This window comes from Vipera berus (assembly GCF_964194415.1).
Source record: "Vipera berus genome assembly, chromosome: 7".
NCBI classification, from domain to species: Eukaryota; Metazoa; Chordata; class Lepidosauria; order Squamata; family Viperidae; genus Vipera; species Vipera berus.
Genome location: NC_138209.1, coordinates 45944222 through 45965304, shown reverse-complemented (window position 1 = coordinate 45965304; position 21083 = coordinate 45944222). Strand labels below are relative to the sequence as shown.

Here is a 21083-nt window from a genome sequence, read left to right as displayed (position 1 = left end):
GTCGGTACGGCCCTCTGATCTTACACCTGCTGCCATTCCCTATCGTCGTGGGAATTGGCATTCCCACGACCCGCTCCAGAGCTCCAGAGATGACCGACCCCGGCTCCCCCTCAACGCGATCTATCCTAGGCCTGGTCTGAACAGCAGTTAGATAGCCTAGGAAATCTCAAAAGTGCTTCCTTAAAGGTGGAACATAGTATGCACTATATAGTTGTTCCATTTAGTGCAGATCTTCGTAGTCGCTTGTGTAATCTTACAGTCTTTCAGCCTTGCACTGCCACCAACCTTCCCAGTGTGATGCACTGCAATGCTGACTTTCCTTACAATTTCCAGCAGCTCCAGCCAACCCTGCTAACGGTGAGGGATGCTGGGAGCTGCATTTCACAACATCTGAAGTGCCATGGCATCGCTCTCCTCCCTTACAGCTTGTTAGGAGAATTATGACATAATCCTAAGTACTTGGAAAAAAAAATACTAAGAAGACTTCAATGGTGATGATTTAATTACATTAATTTGTCTTCTAATTACTCCTCTTCCTTTGCAAATGATTATTTTATTGCTTTTTCAAAGTACAATAATAACAGACCTATTTGCTCAAAAGTAACACTATTTTTTTCCTTCTTCAAGACAGGATATCTTCCATGAAGATACTGCATTTCCTGATAGAATTTAAAGTGTATTATTTGGTAACGGGAAAATGTCTCAACTTTATTCCTACCTATTTAGCTCATTCAAACTATTTGTTTCATAAATCTTCAGGGTTACAGAATAACAGAGTTGGAAGGGACCTTGGAGGTCTTCTAGTCCAAACTTGCTTAAGCAGGAAACACTATACCATTTCTCTGAGCATCAAGAGCAAGCAATCTAAGATCAACCCCAGGAGGTTTTGAATTCTTGCTCTCATAAACACCAACTAATATGGCCAAGCAGCCCAGCATTATGGAAGTTGTAGTTTAATATATCTTCTCTAGTTTTGAATTTCATGGCCACTAATTTATATATGTACTCTTATGTTATTCACTTATGTTATTTTTCCTTTGCATTTTTGGAAATGCTAGATTTTTCTCAAGAACCCTTTCACAATAAATTTGCCAGCAGTCAATAGCCATGTTACTCTTGGGAATGATATACCATTGTATTGTTATCTTTCTATTTTAAAAAATCTTCTTTATTTAATGGTGGCTTGTACACTAGAAGTAAATTTTATTTGTTTCCTATTAGGTAGCAATATTTGCTGGATAAAAAATCAAGTTAAAAATGTTCATGTTAGGATTTTCTGTAATTATTTAGTTTTTTAAAAAATCTAATTATATGACATGGATTAAATATGTGGATTAAAAAAAATCAAAATATATTCAAAATAAAGACAATTGATAATTGTGAAAACTTGGATTGGTGGCTTCCTTAAGAGATACACTGACAATAAAGTCTGAAATACATTATCACTCACACAGTGTCACAAAAATATGGTTTTATCAGTTCTATATTCCATGCATTATGTTCCAATTATGCATATTTAAAAATTGTATTATATTATTCAGTACCTAATTTTATACATTATAAAGAAACATCTACCTATTCACTGCCATTCACTGCTTATTCACTGCCTTTGGAAAAATTTCCCGGTTCTCAGTGCAATTGTACATCTGCTCATTTGAAAATAACCCTCTTTGAACACAATGGATGGTGTTTATGAGTGGAAACAAAGGATTGCATTGCTAGTTCCTAAATAAATGTTCTTGCTTAATGTCATTATACAACCTCTTAGCCTAACCTGAGGATAAAATGGAGAGAGGAAATAATATTCTTAAAATTGAGTTCCTGGAGATGGACAGGATATAAATGAAATAAAAGCAACAAAGAATACTAATTAAAATCTTTCATTTTTCAGTTTTGGCCACATACATAAACCACTGAGAAGGGAAAAATGAATAGAATTGTGAAGAGACCCATTACCATACTTCCTAATAAATCATATTGTACAAAGTCCTAAGGGCTTTGTGACAGGATGTTGTGGAGGGTTATGACCTTGTGTCAATAAGGAATCTACTTAGTTACAAACAGATATACTTTGTTTGTTGTAGCAGCCAATTACACTTTCTGTTTGTTCATGAAATACATGAGCTGGAAAATTTGGAACTTGTTCTGAATGAGTCACCAGCAGTTGAGTTCAGGGTAAAAGATGCTTTCATTTTAAATAGAATAACATGATCAATCTTGGTAATGTCTAAATACAGATATTATATTCTAAAAGTTTAGTACCTATATTTCTCTTATTCTAAACATTCTGTGTAGTTTATCAGCTGGGAGTATTAAATATTGCTTCTCTGCGATACATTGCAAATTTGGCCTTTGCTAAAAATTATTTAAATAATATGTGGGTATGCCAAGTTTCACTCCAGAACAAAAAATAACATATTGCAAGATTCTGATAGATTTATAAACTACCTTCAAGCCAAGGATCATCCAGGCAAGAATACAGTTGCAACATTCACATCAACTCAGACCTTACTGAGCAACTGATGCAATCACAGAGGACACTTTATTAAAATATGTGCTGGAATCTTCCTACTACAGTTGTGGGTTTTGACAAAAGGAGAAGTCTTATCTTCATGCAGTGAGTCTCATTTTAATTCTGGGAACTGTTGATAAGTTTGTCTTGTGTGAGAAAATCTACACAGTCATTAAATGAGATGATTAATTTGCATACTTCCCAGATCCTATTACTTGTATTCCACTATAGTGGAGACATGTTATAGCTGTAAGGCGGTCCAAATACAGAACTATTATGTCAAGGTAAGCAGATGGGAAGCTGGAAGTTTCCTATCTGTTGTAGGAAAAGTGGTGTACAAATTCTTTTAGCTTGACATCAGGCATTACATGGGTTTCAAAAGTGGCTGAGGTCAGGATTTTAAAGGGCTATTTTTTTCCCTTTTAGCTCTCCAATTTCCTAATCCCCAATCTGGATATTTGTTCAAGATTTTTTTTAAAGGAGCTTGTTGAAAATTCTTGGATTGAGTTACGGCCCACTTTCTGATGACTATAATTATTTATTTAGTTCAACTTTGGATACATATTCAATTTTCAGGTAATCATATTGCAAGGGAGTTTGACAAAGCTCTGTGAATGTCTTATATTTGATTCATTAGCATAGCATGATAGCTTCATTTTCTCTAGACAGCTTTCTTCCTCTTGAGTTCAGCACAGCCACTATCTTTGGCACCTACTGAAATTTTAAATCTTTTGCGGGTTTTATATGGCTGCATTGAGGATGAAATACAACATTCTCAAGATCTCTGGAATTTGTGTGCCCTTTTATGAAGGTTGAACATCCCTATGTTTGGATTTTATAAGAGCTCAAAGGGTTCAAAACATTATGAATGGGTGGAAATAAGGATTATGGGTGCATGTATGCATCATGGTAAGAGAGAAGAGCACACAAGACTTTAGTTTAGTTCAGCCCAATTTCCTTATCCTTTTCTACTGTGCCCATAGTGAGCCTTGGGATGATACACGATTTCTAGGATGACTATTTCTCTCTCCCCTTTGCCCAGTTAGAAGTTTAACACTGTTATTTTAAAAATAACGTGAGTAGATGAAAATACTTACGGTTCCCCCCCACTGTCATGAGCAAACACAGGGCGCTGTGGCTGAAATGAAATGAGTTGAATTGTAGTAAGAGTATACACTGTAATCAATTAATTTAGCACAGTCTTCCATAATAGTCAACTCACTAAGTGCTTCAATACATTCCCTGATTTAGGGACTGCATTAAAAACAGGTTTTCTCAGCAGTAGGTAAGATACAATTTGGAACTATACATACACACCTATGGGTGGACATGCATTGTACAGGTGTATTTTCGCATAGACCCATATTTTATTAGGTCTCATTAAGAAAAAAAATCTGGTAAAAAGATGGGGATAAAGAAGAAATAATTTCTTCAAAGACTTTTCCATTGTGCAAGCCTCTTTATCCTTTTCAGCCTAAATCTTGCTGTGTCAAAGAAAGCAGATAAGTTTTAGCTTCAGTGTTTTCAAACACCATTAGTGTCACAGAGTTTATCACACCATTCAATAAGCAAATAGCAGGAAAAAACAGCCTCACTACAATTCAAATGATTTTCATCAACAAGGAGCAGCCATTCTTGATAACTGGTCAGAAGGATAACATTCTTAGAGAAGTGCCCTCTCAGAGAGATTTTGCTATGCTTCCTGGCCTTGAGAGGCTTATGTATTTGCTTAAGGACTCCTTAAAAGGAGAAGAGAGCAAAAGATCACCAGCTGTGCATCAAAAATATGTGTGAGTCGGTTCCACCCATTTAGTCATTAATCCAGGACAACACATTCCTTGAAAAGTTATAGAAAATGGACTTGATTACTCAAAACTTCAATTGAGGTTATAAATAAAATTTAAGATAAAGGTAGGAATTTGACAAATAGAAATATGAATTTATATATTTTAAGATCCATTTGGTTCTCTTGCCTGATCTATTATTTAAGAGAATAGCCCTTGAGATATATTTATAAATCCTTTCTGGACTTTTATTATGAATTAAGTGTCAATCCTACAAATTATTTCTAAAAATATTTTGGCACAATCAGAATTATAAACTAAATCAGTGTTTCTCAAACTTGAAGATATGTGGATTTCAACTCCCAGAGTTCACCAGCCAGCATAGGAGCTGGTCCACATATCTTCAAGCTTCAAGGATAACAAATACCAAACTAAACCATATGCTCTTGGTAGCTATTCAAAAGATGAATACATCTTAATAAATTATTGAGTCAAGTTGTGAATTACTATTTTCTGTTTCTAGTCAACTATGCAGACATAGATTGTGCAATTTCTAAAATTACTTCAAACTTCTGCTTACTGCTTTAGGACACACTTTAGCTACTCTTTCAACCTTATTGCTTTCATTTGGAAAAAAAGGAATGCTTAGAAAAAAATTAGATTCTACCCAAATATGTTAATCCAGATATATCAGAGAACATTGCAATCTCTGATTTCCACACAATAATATATTCATACATTAACTGAAACCTGTTATATAAAAGACAACAGTTTTGATTTATTACATTATATAAACTATAATGTATTACATTGAAAATGCACGAGAGACATTCTTTAATTTTATTTTTTTAAATATGATAAGAAAATATGTTGCTAGAGAGAAACAGAATGCAGCAGTTATTCTAGAATATTTTTCTATTAGCAGCTGTCTGCAGAAATTAGAAAGCAGCTTAAATGTTGCTTCAACATTTCCTGAATGGGAAATGCATACAACGTTATTGCATGAGATTCAGACTTCGAATAGGACCTTGCAGACATCAGAAGTCACTCAAACTCCATTGATTTTGGAAGGATTCCTTCGAGGATTCCCAAATCTAAGTCTTATGCATTTGCCACTAGGTGCATGCTAGGGCCTAAGAGTTTAACACATACATTAAAACATTCTTCATATGCAAATAATAATGCAAACAAGTGAGAGAGTCAAACAAGCTTCAAAATAAGTTAATGACCAGAGGCTGTTTTTTTAAAAAATACATTACATTTTAAAAAATTTTTTAGTACATGCATGAAACTGTTTTGTGCCTATATTTCATGCCTAAAATGTTGACTCTTTTGACTATGTAGCACTATAGATTTACATTCCAAAATGAGCTTTGGAATGCACAAGAGTGTGAATATTTATTTTTTTTATTACATTTATATACCGCCCTTTCCCTGAGGACCTACATGCAACATCTTAAAGCAGCTGTGCCTTTTCTTGTGACTGCATGCATGAGAGAACTAAAAGTAAACTCTCGTAAGTTAAAACAGGTTAGATTTATTTATGTTTCATGGATATCTAGGCCATATAGTTACATGTTAACATATATATTTATTTTAGAAGATGCTCAGATGAATTATGTTTAATCATTATAGGGTACATGAGAATGCTTCTGTGACTACTAAGTATTATTTAAAGCTCCTAAAATGTTTTAATAAGAAAGGTCCTGACACTTCTTCATCAGCGTTACTGACTGTCCCCAGTTGAATGGTGTGGTGCCTAGTTCTAGGATGATGCCTAGGAGAATAAAGGATATTTTATTATATCTGATCTGAGCTCTTCAGAATGTTTTTCATGTTTATTCTAATGATTTGTTTCCTGGAGAGCTACAAAGATGGTAGCACAACCATTGGAGCACAGGTATATAATGGATAGACATTAGTCTGCATCAGTTACATAATTTAATCAACGTTCAAGAATTGGTCTATCAAAAATGCAATGCAGTAGTCAAAAGCAGAGAGCAATGAGTAATCAACAATGGTCAATAGCTATGAGTATAATTTAAAAGATTTAAGCCTTCACACTAGATGAAATTGGTGAGGAAACCCTACTTAATATTAGCTTTACAGATGTGTACGTAGTTGTACAGCCATTTAGTTGGATATTGTTACAAAACTCAGCAATTTTTAAAATCCATTCACTTCAATCAGCCTCAATCTGGAATTCATTTATAAATTTGAGCCACTATGACCCATTGAAGTCTCAAAGTTTCTTCTCATCCAAGAAACGTCTTCTGAAGAAGCATCTTGAATGAGAAGCGAAACATCTTCAAAGAAAAAAAAACCCCAAGAAAGTCCAGTTGCCTTTTGAGAAGCACCTTTGGGACAACCATGACCTGGATGACTGAAAATCTTCATACACAATGACCCACTCAAGTTGTTCATTACCAGAGTTGACACCAACATAACTGAAAGTGTTAGGTTGTTTTGTCTCAATAACATAGTTTTCTTCTTCCTAAACCTTTCCTTGAAATTCAGACAAACAAATCTTACTAGGGAAAAGAATTGGATAGATTTAAGATTTGGCTTTAACACAAAATGTGTAAATCACACTTTTATCTATCACCAGAGGAAACTGATAGTCATGTTGCTAAGCCAAAACTGCAATTTGAGAAAGATATATGTTTTTAAGCATATATGCATGGAAAAGCTAATGCAAATGACAACTCTAGAAAAAGCAATGCTATGAGAAAGCGTGTTAACAAATCAACACAATATATGTTGCTATAGCAACAAAATATTTTAAAACAGGATCATGCAATTCAAAACAAAGAACAATAACTTAAACTTTATGGAACCCATGAAAGGTACAAAGAGGCTTCATTATGTAGCCACTGTTTTAAACACTTTGAAACAAGAGGAGTTATTTACAAGGGGGACAGTTAAATACAAATTTGAGTGGCTAAAATATGCTTTTTAAAAGGATGATTTAATGGACACATGTAATAGCTTTGCTTTACATTTTATCAGTGAACTTGGAGGTCAAGCACAGGATACCATGTATTTCACACTGTTACCACTCAAAACATTTTCTACAGCAGAACAACAGAAAGAAAATCCATTAGAATTATTTGAACATGTGAATTCAAGATCCTGTAACCAGTTCCAAAGACTTTATGCTAGGGGAAAATCTGATAATACCTAACAGGCCACGTAGTATCATACCCTATGTGAATAGCTGTGCCCTCTGACAGGTGAGCCACAAGATCTCCTAGTCAAAGCAGGGCTACGAGGAGGTTTGCCGATGACAGAGATTTCTCTTTTTAAATCAGCCTAGAAAAACCATAAACACTAATCAATTCATCTAAACATCTAGATGGGCACTCTCCTGCAGTTTCACTCCTGAAGCTGGGAAATCATTTTTTTTTTCATTTCCAAAGCACACAAAGGGCATGCAGATCTGTTAACCCACTATGCCTGAAAATGACTGCTTATATCTTCTTTTAAAAAGAGAGTCCTTAGTATCCCAAATTCATAAAGCTTACACAAATCTTCCAGGGGTAGCAGATTTGATAACACTGGAGGACAATCTCCTGTTAACACTTCACAGTCAGGGAAAAAAAATAATGTACAAGAAAAATATCAGTATAAGTATGTGCTTTACATATATTCATATATATCCTTCAAGCTTATGAAATGTTAAAGCCAAGAGTGTTACAGATTTCATATTTTTGTGACCACTGAAAGAAAAATCAAAATATGAGTTGTCTTTGAATTAAAAAAGCATAGGTTTGGAAATTTCTTAATTGTACTGCAACAGTTCATGCATGTATTGCTATTAAATGCTGATGAGTTTTTGCTGCATTAACAGTTAGGGTCTAACTTTTTAACGCACAGTTTTTAATGGAGGATTATTATTGTCACCTTCTACTTCTCAACTTTTTTATCATTTCATCTATACATTAATCTACTATTGATGTCTATCTATCTATCTATCTATCTATCTATCTATCTATCTATCTATCTATCTATCTATCTATCTATCTATCTATCTATCATCCATCAATCTCTTTACCATCTCTCTTACTCTGAAATACAGTAACATTAATTCAAGAAGAGACCATGTGATGTTTTTCCCTAAGATGAATGAACCAGAACAAAGTTTATTGTCTCTTCCACTTGCCTGTGCCTAGAGGGTTTTCTAGAATGCTTTCCCGTTTATCTCAAGAGAAAGATGCTCCTGACAGTGGGAAGAATTGCATATTGTGATGTGGCTTCTAGGCTAGCATACTAAATTAAGTTATTCTTGATTTCTGATGACAAGACCAATGAGAGGGATAAATTCCAACAATTGTAAGAAATGCACTTGCTATAGAATTAAAGAAATTGATTTCAGAATACGTGCTTAATAATACCTTCAGAATTTCAGTACCTTCAGAGGCTATACTGGCATTACTGGAAGCACTAGTATTAATGGGACTTATTAGGTAGAAATCTTGGCCATGAAAGTTGATGATAATTTTTTAGTTTTTTTATATATTTTTATTTAGTGCATGGTATCTAAACAGGTCGTGTAAATTTTGTTTAAATAAAGCATCAGCAAATGTGTGTGTGTGTGTGTGTATTTGATTTAATAGACTTTGAATAAAATCTTTAACAAAATTGAGATAAGAAATTGAATAGAAGAACTGGGAAACATTGCCAGATATTGTGTTCCAAAAATAGACCTGTGATAATTCCAGTGTCCTTATTTCAGTGAGTCTTGGATTGGTGCAAGGTAATTTTAATATATTTAAAACATTCATCTAAAAACATTTAACTTGATAGCATGCTTGCACTGTTAAATATTAGTTGCAAATCCAAATTTTAATAATAGGTTAACCTCCAAGCTTTCCATTTGTCAAGCAGTTGAGAAGACGTGCACTATTTCCATAGTTTGCAGGCACTATTACCTTTAACCTGGATGATTTTTTCTCTTGTCTGTATGAGAGTTTGGAAAGGAGAGGGGGTGAATGGGTAGCAGTGGCCTTGGAAAATGCAGAAACAGATTCAGGAAAAGATGCTTTGGCTGAATGAAATGGAGAACTAGAAGCAAGGCAGCAAGGAGAGGTAGAAGGTGCTTTCGTCTCATGGGAAAGTGATGCTGGCTTAAACATTTAAAGAGAGACAACTGTAATTCTGTGGAACAGCAATTACAAAGGGAGAGATTAAAAAAACAACAACAAAGAAGAACATACACCCCCATCAGTGAAAGGAAAGATGGCCCTACCTGGCCTATATGCTATGTTGAGAAGATTTACTTGTATATGAGTGTATGAATCAGATTGTTACTGGAACAAAGATAGGCTCCTCAGGCTAAACTTTCTTGAACAGCAGGTCCCACTCCCTTTTCTTCAGAATACAGTGCTGCAAGTTACTTTTTGGAAATAATTCATACCTAAATACAACCTGCAGTGAGGTTATTCAGTTCAGTTTTTGCAGTCATAACCAGCATGAGTAGACTGCTCTGTGAATGTATTTGAATATAAACTTTCTTAGATCATGTATAAAGTTTAAGAAAAGGTTAAAGTGCATTTAACATTTAGTATAAAACATCCTAACCTGTATCCTGTAAGCGGAGGTCTATATTTGCAATGACGTTGAAAAAGGATACCTAGACTTGCCATACAACCACATCATGCCCACAAAAGCATGATCACGGCTTATGAAAAAACAGTTTGAAAGATCGATATAATTTGAATCAAGAACAGCTGTGTTATTCTTGTTTCTGTTTTCCAAGCAAGAGTCTGGAGTATATTCAGTCATAAAGATAGGCTGATAAAAAGATCTGCAGAATTTATAACTGGTCATTGGGATATTTGCAGGACCGTCTGCTGCCAGGAACGACTGCCCATCGCCCTGTGCGCTCACACTGGGAGGGCCTCCTCAGGGTGCCATCGGCCAGACAATGTCGACTGGTGACCCCCAGGGGGAGGGCCTTCTCTGTGGGGGCACCTGCCCTTTGGAATCAACTCCCCTTGGAGCTCCAGATGGCCCCGGATCTCCGTTCCTTTCGTCGCGGCCTTAAAACATGGCTTTTTCAACAGGCCGACCTGGACTGATGGAAGGGAAGTTTTCTTAATTTTGTTTTATTGTGTTTTTAATTGGACTATTTATGGGATAATTTGATTTAATACCTTTTAATGTTTGTATTTTGTGTTTTTATAGTTGTTAGCCGCCCTGAGTCCTTTGGGAGATAGGGCAGCATACAAATCCCATAAATAAATAAATAAATTTTCTTTAATTATCCTTAATAGGTCTGAAATAAGCAATATGAATGATATATTACTCAGCAAGCTAATGAAGGCATTTAATGGAGTTACTGAACTGTTTTTGGCTGGGCAGAGGTTTTATTTTATAATAATGATAATAATAATAATAATAAAAGGAATTAATGTGTTACGTAATTTATGCAACAAGTAATCGGATCTTAGTGCAGCATGTTTTTTTCTGTATTTTTTCTGTATTTATTTATATATATATCCCATCTTTATTATTCTTATAAATAACTCAAGGTGGTGAGCATACTTTTTCGGTATGCCATGATTCCTATTCAAATAGGGATCTTTATTTAAAATGAAATTAATACATTAATAAATGCATCTTCTGTTTTGATGCAAAAATCCATCTACCTAGGTACTGCTTGTCATCCTTGGAAAGAAGGATTCTGCACTGCTGGTAAAAGCCAGAGTTAATAGTAGGTACAGTAGCTGTTTTCAAAAAGTTAAGAAGCAGTTAGGGTAGTCTTCAGCTCATCTCCAAAAAGAATTGAAGAAGGAATGTTGTGTATTAGTGTGCTTAAATTGTTCTTGAAGATTGCAATGTGTAGTAGAAAGCCTCATGCGAAAACACATACATTGAAAAAAAATGGGCTAATGATGTAAGTACAGAAATTGTACAATGTTTAAATACCTCTTTTTTAGTATCTGCTGAACTGTTGCCTTCAAAAGTTATCATAGACTCCCCCTTATTTGCCACTGGTGACTCTAAGTGGTCAAGGTCTGGCTCCTCCTCTATATGAAGTCTTGCCCATTCTTCAGGCACCTCAGGGGCACGTCTGTAGAAACTTAAATCTTTACTTTTTGATTGCTCTCCTTGAATTACTGACAGCAGCTCCTCACAGAGTTCCTCCTGTTTGCCAACTTCCTTCAGTGTTTTGGATAACAGGTCTTCTTTGGCGAGGGCGAGGGTACGGCCTGCTATCTTTTGCGTTTCTGGAAGAGGGTTTGAGGGGCTTTTCTTTTCCTCCACAATGGGGCTTTCTTTCATCCCTTTGAAATGGTTCCACTCAAACACATGTGCTTGGTCATGAAAATGAGTTGCTGGAGGAGCTGATGTACATGTAGATGAAGAAAATGGCTTCGGTGGAGAGCCGGGGAACAAATGGGAGGCCTTTGATGAGGGAACTGGAACAGTATGGCCATGCTTTATTTGAGGAGTGACATTATCTGAGAGGCAGCCTGTCCCCTCTGAACCTGTTAAAGGCAGAGAGCTAAATTCCTCTAAACCAGAAAGAAAGCTTTTAGGAAAAGGTGGAGGAGGAGGAGGAGGAGGGGAAGGTGTGCTTGAAGATGGAAAGCCAAGAGTCAGTGACAACCATTCATCAGTGATGGCCTGAAGATGCCTTTTATTGGAATCTGGATAAGAGGAGGATCTGTATCTAGGAGGAGGGGCTGGTGTTTTGGAATCCCACTTGAGAAATAAAGGGAAAGCACAGGAATTAAAACAAGGTGAGGGACTGGGCTCAAGAAGAATGTTTTTTTTTAAAAAATAACATCCTGTTAATTCTTCTTTATAGGATATTACTTCACTGAGCATACATTTCTGAATCATTAGCATATCAATCAGACAGTGTATCTGGAAAGTGAAACTCTATCAGATTCTTGCCCAAGACTAAATGTCAGACATCAAGACAGATTTGATTCACCATGTTGCTCTCATGCCAGCCAGTGACTAATGGCCCAGATGTGATTACCAGAACTTTCCTTTCTGCAGCCCTATTGTTTCGAGAAGAGAATGGTTCTGCGTAACACAGAAAAATGCAGTTCAGGCTGAGATAGTTTGAGATTAATCAAAATTAATCTCAGGTGGTGCAAGTTTTTAACTTTTTTCACTGGTACAAGAACCCTGAAATAACAGATTCAATAAAACTGTACATTGTATTTATACTACCTGCAGTTACACAATCTATTTTTTTTTAAAAATAAAAATAATAGCACTTCACACATCATTACATTTCTCTTAAAGGTACACAGGATCCAAATGCTTGTTAGTGCATATAACAGAAAATTATTTTCAACTCAAAATGTGTTGAAAAATATCATTATTGGCTAAGTAATATGGTTAAGCTGAAATATTGATTGAAGATTTCTTCTGGTAAAATAAAGGTCCTTTTGTAAGCATGGAAGAGCTGGGATTCATACGTATATTGCATCAGTAGATATCCACTGCTTCAGTAAATACTGAAAATGTAGTTTTTGTTATTAATTTTCCAAGTTAAATCCTCATTTGAAAATAAAGTTTGAAATTTGTCTGATATTAACATTTGTATTATATGTAGAATTTAGGTACCCAGAGAGAAATGGAAACTTTGAATTAATTAATTTGCACAGAAAATCCAAAGTTATGATTCTTAGTCCTTAAAACAGAATGTAAATAATATAGAATGGATCTCGGCTGTCACTGAGAAACACAAACAGACAAAGAAATACTTTTGTAAACTTTAAAAATAGTCTTATGGACATGGTGATAATTAGCATCAACTTTTAAGTCACATAGATTTAATATGGACAATGACAGACATGGTTTCATTTCATGTGAATACGCACAAAATGCTGAGCAAACTTTGAAAAATATAAAAATTATCCTCTTTTGTATTTTATTTTAAATAATTATTTTAAATAGAATAGCTATATTTTAACTAGCAAGAACAATTTTAAATAGAAATCTTCACCCACAACCACTTGTAGATATAAAAATACTAAATTACATATGATATGAATACAGTTTTACCACATTTAAATATTTTACGGTAAAGTTATTATCTGTTTTGTATGTTGTGTCCATCTCTGGCATTATGCATAACGCTTATTTAGCAAGAAGTGGAGCTCAGGGACAGGGAAAACGGAAGAGCTACATTATGTTTCTACGAAGATTTGAAACCAAACGGTACAACATTCATTATTGGGTATCAGTAGGTAGATATACACCAAACTTCCTTGGTAAAGTGCTGATTAAAATATGATGGGTTGCTGTTGATCCCCAATACTAGAAAAATCAATGAGCAAAAGTATATGTTGTATTTGCATCATTTTAATAACCACATTAGTGCAAGAACGAAAGTAACTTGCATTAGTAACTGTTAAAATGCCAATTCTAGTTTGAGTTACTCTTTTCACAACCCAAGCATGAAAACATCTTCTGAACATCCAATATTATCTTAATGTTTTTTTCTTTGGAGAATCCTAAAACAATTATAATTCATATTCATTATTATTATTTCCTTTCTTTGTTACTGAAAACTATTCTCTTTTCATCCAAGTTGAACAATGATAAAAGATACAGGTGCCTATGTAGGTGAAATCTTGCAGGCAAAACATATTTATGCAGTAATTTATAATGGGATACTACTTGCTGCAGGTTGTTGGCTGGTGGCCTTATTTAAACTGGTAAATCCTCTTTTAGAGGAAAATAAACAGGAAGATAGCCCATCTGGGCACCATAGCCATTTTACATAGCTTATTCCCAACACCTAGATTCACCATGGTTTTGACTTTGGTGAACAGCCTGATCTAGTATCTGGAGCGCTATTTAGCTCCCTTATGTGGATTTCCTCTTGGCTTCCCAACTTTCTTTCCAGGAAGTGGAAAGAGTATTCTTTGGTATGACCTCAGACATTTGAGGGTTAGTCTGTGCCCTTCCTGGCTCAGTATGGGACTGGGTGAGTGTATGATGACCTGGTTCTGGGAGATTGTCTACCTTTCTCCTTAATAGATACTCCCTGGATCCAGAAGTGTTTGATAAATATTGTCTAATCTCCAACTTTCCCTTCTGGTAATTATGTAAAGACACATTGGGATGCAGCCAGAGACAATCCAGAGAGTGGATTATCAGAAACTTTTTCAGTTAGAGTTTACATATGGGCAGAGGATGGAGAAAACATTATCTTTTGTAGTTGGATGCCATTTCTCCGGATCTTGATGTGTAGAGAAAGTGATCCAGAGAAGGTCATTGAATCAAGTAAGTCTGCATGAAACAGTATCAAACTGGGCTTCCATATACTTTTTTTGAGGCTTAAACTGTGCAAATACATTATTTTTAATATAAAATGCAAAAATACAAGAACACCATAAAAAAAATCAAGGTAACATAAGAGAAGAAAAATGGTGCAATCTTCACTACAAAATAAAAATGGTGTAATTTATTCTTATGACAAACTTTATATTTGAAATCAATAAGTACTAATATTTATCACCAAGATTTGTGCATAGGACTAAACTCTAAAGGTGGTACAGAGAACAAATCATTTCTTACCTTAGCTGAGTGGTGGATTCTGTCACTTGAGTAACTCTGGGGAATGGGAGGAACAGGATATTCATTTTCTCCTCTGGCCATGCTCTTTTTGACTTCTACATAGGACACTGGGAAGATTCCTTGCTTATTTGTTCCCAGTAGCTTGCCTTCATACCAGTTTTGATCAACCCGTCTAAGAAGAATAACTTTGTCTCCCTGAAAGGCAACACTCAATTACAGATGAAAAATGGTTGTCCCATCATGAATGTATACAATATATAGCAACGCAATACAAATTCCTTAACTGTGGTGGAATATTAGTGAAAGTGAATAGTTAAAAAAAGTCAAGAAGTCCCAAGGTCACAAGGCTTCCCATAAAGGTTCAGACTTCAAAGTAAATTGTGGCAACATTCATAGAATCAGTGGCTGTCTAAATGAGTTTTTCAATGGAAAGACGAATTGTGTAACTCTTAGTACATGCCACGATCCTAATCTGCCAGTTAAGAATGGAAATTCCTCTTCTAGGGAAACTGTAGTGAGACAAACATAGAAAGCTACAAGAATTGTCTATGTTGTGATTCAGGGTCAGCCTGTGGGTTCAGCAGTTGGGTTGGACGATTCAGAGGAGGAGGAGGGGGGTGTTGGAGAGCTTGCGGAGGATAGCCTTGAGGCTCCGCAGAGCCCTCAGCCAGGCCCCTCCCATCTGGTTACGACGCAGACCCAGCTGTGTGAGCCTGACAGCGTGGATGAAGATGACCCACAGCTGGGTCAATCAGAAGTAAACAGAGGAAGGCAATGGGGCACCTCGGAAGGAGGCAGAGAGAAGCCACGCCCTGAACTGTTTAAAAGGGGAATGTGTGGGAGGGCTGGTTTGCTGAAGGCAACCGTTTGAATAGCTCCTGTTTCATGGTTCGTGTTTGCTCTGTTTGCTCTGTTTTATGTTAATAAATTTGGCAGGCTTAGTTCCAGCCTCTTGCTGTTTTGTAAAGGGGTTGTCCCTGCCTTTTCTGCAGGGCCGGTAGTAGGCTGGTACAGAACAGTCTAATGCTAGTCCTACCTAGGGAAAATATACAGGAAAGGGAGGGTCCAAAGTTTGCATTTGCTTTTCAAAATGTTTGTGCTGATTTACCAATAGCTTTTTCCCCCCTTTGTAGCACGTTGTCCAAGAAATCTCTTTATTGACCTTTGAAACATCCCTTAGCACAGACCTCTGCAAGAGAGATTTTTACATGATAACATGGCAGTTCAGGTTACAAGAGAGATCTCTTTTTTGAAGATCCACTAGGGAAGGCACAGACAATATTAAAAATAAAGAGATTTCTGTTAGCTCTAGAGGGGAGAAATGTCTTTATAAAGACCTACCGGTAATTCTGCTGACAATGTAGGGGGCCCTTTAAAAAGAACTATTTTTAAAAGGGAAATAGGAAGAACTTTCTTGATCTCATTTAAAAAAATAAGAATTAACCATTTGTTTTGTGAATTTTTAAAATAAAATACAGATACTGCTTGCTTAATGACCCTAATTGGATTCAGCAACTCCATTGCTAAATGAAGCAGTAAGTAAGTGAAACATCACAGGCCAACTCATTTAACAATGGCAGTTCCAATCGTTAAGTGAATCACCCAAGGTAATTAAGCAAGTCATCATGTGACTGCAACTTGTCATCTCCTGCCACCTTTCCCATTGACTTTGTTTGTCAGAAGCCAGCTCAGAAGTTCTCATGACTGCAGAGATGCTGTAATGATCATAGGTGTGAAGACTGGCTATAAATAACTTTTTTCAGCACTGTAATCACTTTGAACAGACGCTAAACAAATGGTCGTCAAGCAAAGAAGCCCCTTAAAAAACCTGGATCAGAAAATGGCCTTCTCAAGATGGACTATATAGGATACAGCAAAACTTGATATTGCATATCCTGTGTATGGAAAGAAATAAGCTTTAATTCTTTTTCCCAGATACAGTTTTGAGTCAGATTTACAGACTAGCATCTGGTATTTGCACTAAAAGGAGACTCTGATTCAGTCCCAAACATCTTCAAACAGTATATAGGTAGTCTTTGTTTAGCATGTGCTTCAACCAATGACTGTTCAAAGTCATGATGGTAATGAAAAAAATAACTTTGTAACCAATCCTTACATTTACGATCGTCATAGGTCTGTAAAGCAAAAGAAATTTAAAGATCATAAGCATAGACACTGTTTCACTTAGCAGCTACTTCGCATAACCTCCAAGTGGCCAGTCTCAATTGTGGTCGGTAAACAAGGACTACCTATGTTGTACAGCACTTTTTACTTGCATTCCTGAAGGGAGAGCCAGGAGTTGGAAGAGAGAGAGAGGGAAAGAAGGTTAGTACAAATATAGGGAAAAAGAGAAGATTAGCAGGCAAAAAAAGGGCAGCAGAAAGATGTAGCAGCTTAACGTACAGTCACAATATAGCCCTGGGTAATATATACTTGAGTAAATAAGCCCCTTAACAAAGAATCTTTGTCAAAGTTGGTGTAACACCCAATTTTAGAAAATACCTTTCTCAATGAAAGTTCCACATTTGTATCTGCATTGAAATTATATTTTGCAATAGCTTCTCCAATCTCGGCCACATGTGCTGGAGGTGGTGGTCTTGCTGGCTGTGCTTTTTCTGGGGGAATAAGTTTCTGAAGAGAGAACAGTGGTTATTTCAATCGACCTTTCCAATCTGTGTATCTATTTGTAAAACTCAATGCATGAGATTGCTGGTGTAAAGACAAACCTCAACATAAGAAATAGGAAAAATCCCAACTCTTCCATAGTGTTCGCCCTCATACCAGTTTTGATCCACTTTCCTGAGGATATAGACAGTGTCTCCTTTCTTAAAAGGCAGCTCTCTGTAACAAACATTTATAAACAGTGATACAGATTTGACATCCTGGTAACTATCCTGAATTGAATATTAATTGTTTATCATTTTAAATAACAAAAAAGAACCAAGTCTATCTAGCAGTTGGAAACTATATTTGGTAATGGGGTCAACCATAAACACAAAAGCTTACTATCTTTTTCTTGAATACTTTACTGATTTAATGTTGATTAATATCTCAAATACAAAAGAAACTTTGGTTTATTTTATCAAGAAACTAGCTCTGACCTTTTGTAAACAAGACATTTACTGCTTCATACTGTAATTTGCAAATGACAGACTTGAAGTGTAGTAAATGAAATATCGAACTGCTTTGGTCCTCTGAAGAAATAACACTTGGCTATCTTTGTTTTTCTTAAGCATGGTTTTACATTCTATCTTGTGATCACCATGTTAATTCAGTTAATGCTGACAATGGTTAAGAATGAACAGATAAACATAGGTGTTTCTATCTAGGACCAAAGACTTTTTCCTTTAGTTCTCTCTGTGTCAGCTCCCTAATTCTTTTTTGTCACCGCTACCACTGTTACAAGACAATCAGAGATGCCAACAAATTGGCATAAGAAGTAGAAGAGCTAATCTCTCAGAAGGAAAACTCAACCTAATGTGACCTACTGAAGCATTCTGTGAATAGGATGGGATGCAGATTTCAGTTGAAACCACAGAGTGGGATGGAAAGGACACATTTTATGCTGGACTATGACAATAATAAATTGATTTGAGGACATCTTTTAGCTACCAATTAAAATAATTTTCCACTTGAATAAAACCATTTATTCTTCAATTTTTCTATGTTACACTCCTTGTTTCCTCAATTATGTATTAATTGAAATTTTTGGTTAATGGCAACTCTGTACTTCTTCTGCCACACATTAAAAAGTATTTATGTATTTCTCGAATGTGTTCAAGGATATTAACAAAGAACACAAACGTACATTTCAATACACACATTTATTGCTACACTTTTAGATGTAACCTCATTATCATGCAAAGTTCTTTACGATGATTAGGTACTTTTTGTATATTTTTTGGGAAGAACCATAAAAAGATAAGGCAGAAGACTCATCAAAATCCAACTATTAATACAAGCAGTCCTTGACCACAGTTGACCCCAAAATTTCTGTTGCTAAGTGAGACAGTTATTAAGTGAATTTTGCCCCATTTACAACCCTTCTTGTCACAGTTGTTAAATTAGAAACATGATTGTTAAGTGAATCCTGTTTTCCCATTGATTTTGCTTGTCAGAAGGTCACAAAAGGTGATCACATGACCCCAGGACACTGCAGCGGTCATAAATATGAGTCAGTTGCCAAATGTCTGAATTTTGATGATATGACCATGGGGCTCTTGCGACAGTCATAAGTGTGAAAAATGGTCATAAGTCACTTTTTCAGTGCTGTTGTAACTTAATGGTCACTAAATGAACTATTGTAACTCAAGGACTACCTGTAAAACAGGGGAGGGAATTAGGACTGGCCCACTTAGGAGGCTGGTTGTACAAATTCATCTTGTCAATTGTAACCGTTTCTGCTTGATTCCTCATGCTCATTCATGGCTTAACCACTCTTATCAGGATTTTTGCAACATTAGTAGGCTATCCTTGAAAACCACTTGGAAGCTACTGGTTCAGAATGCATTAGCACAAGTGGCATATGAAACCCCACTTTTCCATTCCACTCTAAAATTTAAATTGTCCTGACTTTGCCAGCTTTAAAAAAGGCTGGACTTTGGCAGGCTTAAAGAGATTGTTTTTCTTATAACACTATAGACATCCAATCTAAAAGCAATTTTGCCTATTTTAATGGTGATAAAATGGCATAAATAGCATAATAAAAACTACATTGGTGAGAATGTTCAAAAGTGAAAGAAATCAACTTTGCATATTCAAATCATACATTAACAACATGTACAAATTTATTGCATTCAAAATTATTCCCTCTATGGAAAATAAAACAAAACAACTACAATTTTAAAAACCATTATTTTAAGTATGTGCTATGTTCTTATGCATTAAATGTTGCTGTACATTTAACTAAATGTTATACTTTAGTTAAATACAGTGGACACTACTTCTTAAATTATTGAATATCTGAATGTTGCAGAATGCTTAAATAGTAAAACATTAGTTTAAGTATGTATGAAATAGTCACTTGTATTGATTGTAATGTTATTGTACATATTCTTTTCTACCTATTAACATTTTTTAAAGATTCATTATGTTTTTTTGGGTTAAAAGGGACTAATACTTACTTAGAAGTTTGAGCCTTAAAGTCATATACTGCTCTAGCTGGCAGTCTCTGAAATAGAGGCAAAGAAATTAATCTAAATAACATGTATCTAAAATAATGCCCCTCTGGTGTGGCCAAACACTGGGACTAGGGGGATATATACATATACATATACATATACATATACATATACATATACATATACATATACATATACATATACATATACATATACATACACACACATAAACACAGACACAGATACAGACACAGACACAGACACAAACACACACACACACACACATATATACAGTATATAAATATAATGCCCGTGCTTACATTTGAGCTACCTGCTACAGGGTGGCTCTACTTCATGATGCCTCTGTGTAATCTTAGATAACCTGCTTTTATGGTAGCAGGGAAGAGGAAGTATTACCTCAGCTAGCAGCAATATTTACTAATTAATATTTGGTCTCAATTTATTGGTACATGTTACACAATATATAAAACGAAACTGTTTTAGGATACCCTTCACAGGAGTACGTTTTAATATAACTATAATAAAATTAAACACATTGCACAAAAATATTAATGATTCTCTGCATGGGGATTTACAGGCCTACATTTGAATTTCAAATATTGTTAAAATGCTGAGTTTATTTTGTAAAAGGAGATATTCAGTATTTCTGCTTTCCCAGCAGAAGGACCAGAAGTTCAGGGAGAAGGCCTGAGATTTACTGATTCCAACTTTTCCCTATTTCTAGATAGTAAAGGTCCAGGGAGCAGCATCAACAAAGGGAGATGGGATTAGCATCCTAGAAAGGAGACATTTATTTAGGACAACTGCTTTCATTGCGATTTAATCTCTTTTCTGAGCACTGTGTACCTCTTGGCAGGCCCACAAATATGCTGACATTTATTGCTTGTTAAACAGATGTTGCAATTTTAGTTGTTGCTTCTTTCATCTGCAGTTCTACTGCATACTTTTTCTGCCCTCCAATCCCTCACAAAGGAATTTGAAAGCAATCTGCAATTATCTTTACTTTTCCTGACTTAAAAATGCAGAAGACATATACAACTCATCATAAGCCAGTCTAATCAACTGTAAAAAAAAGCAAAGGGACTGATATCCACC

At 35.6% G+C, this 21083-nt stretch overlaps 1 protein-coding gene across 1 annotated transcript in view; it reads right to left on the bottom strand.

Annotated features, from left to right (window-relative positions):
• SORBS2 (sorbin and SH3 domain containing 2) overlaps positions 1–21083 on the bottom strand; it is a 178514-nt gene that overhangs the window by 7395 nt on the left and 150036 nt on the right. The window contains exons 22-26 of the mRNA XM_081332252.1: positions 19971–20017; positions 17574–17688; positions 17350–17478; positions 14848–15042; positions 3610–3650 (exon numbers count right to left, since the gene is read on the bottom strand). Coding sequence (XP_081188378.1) covers positions 3610–3650; positions 14848–15042; positions 17350–17478; positions 17574–17688; positions 19971–20017 — 527 coding nt within the window. The remainder of the gene's footprint in view (positions 1–3609; positions 3651–14847; positions 15043–17349; positions 17479–17573; positions 17689–19970; positions 20018–21083) is intronic.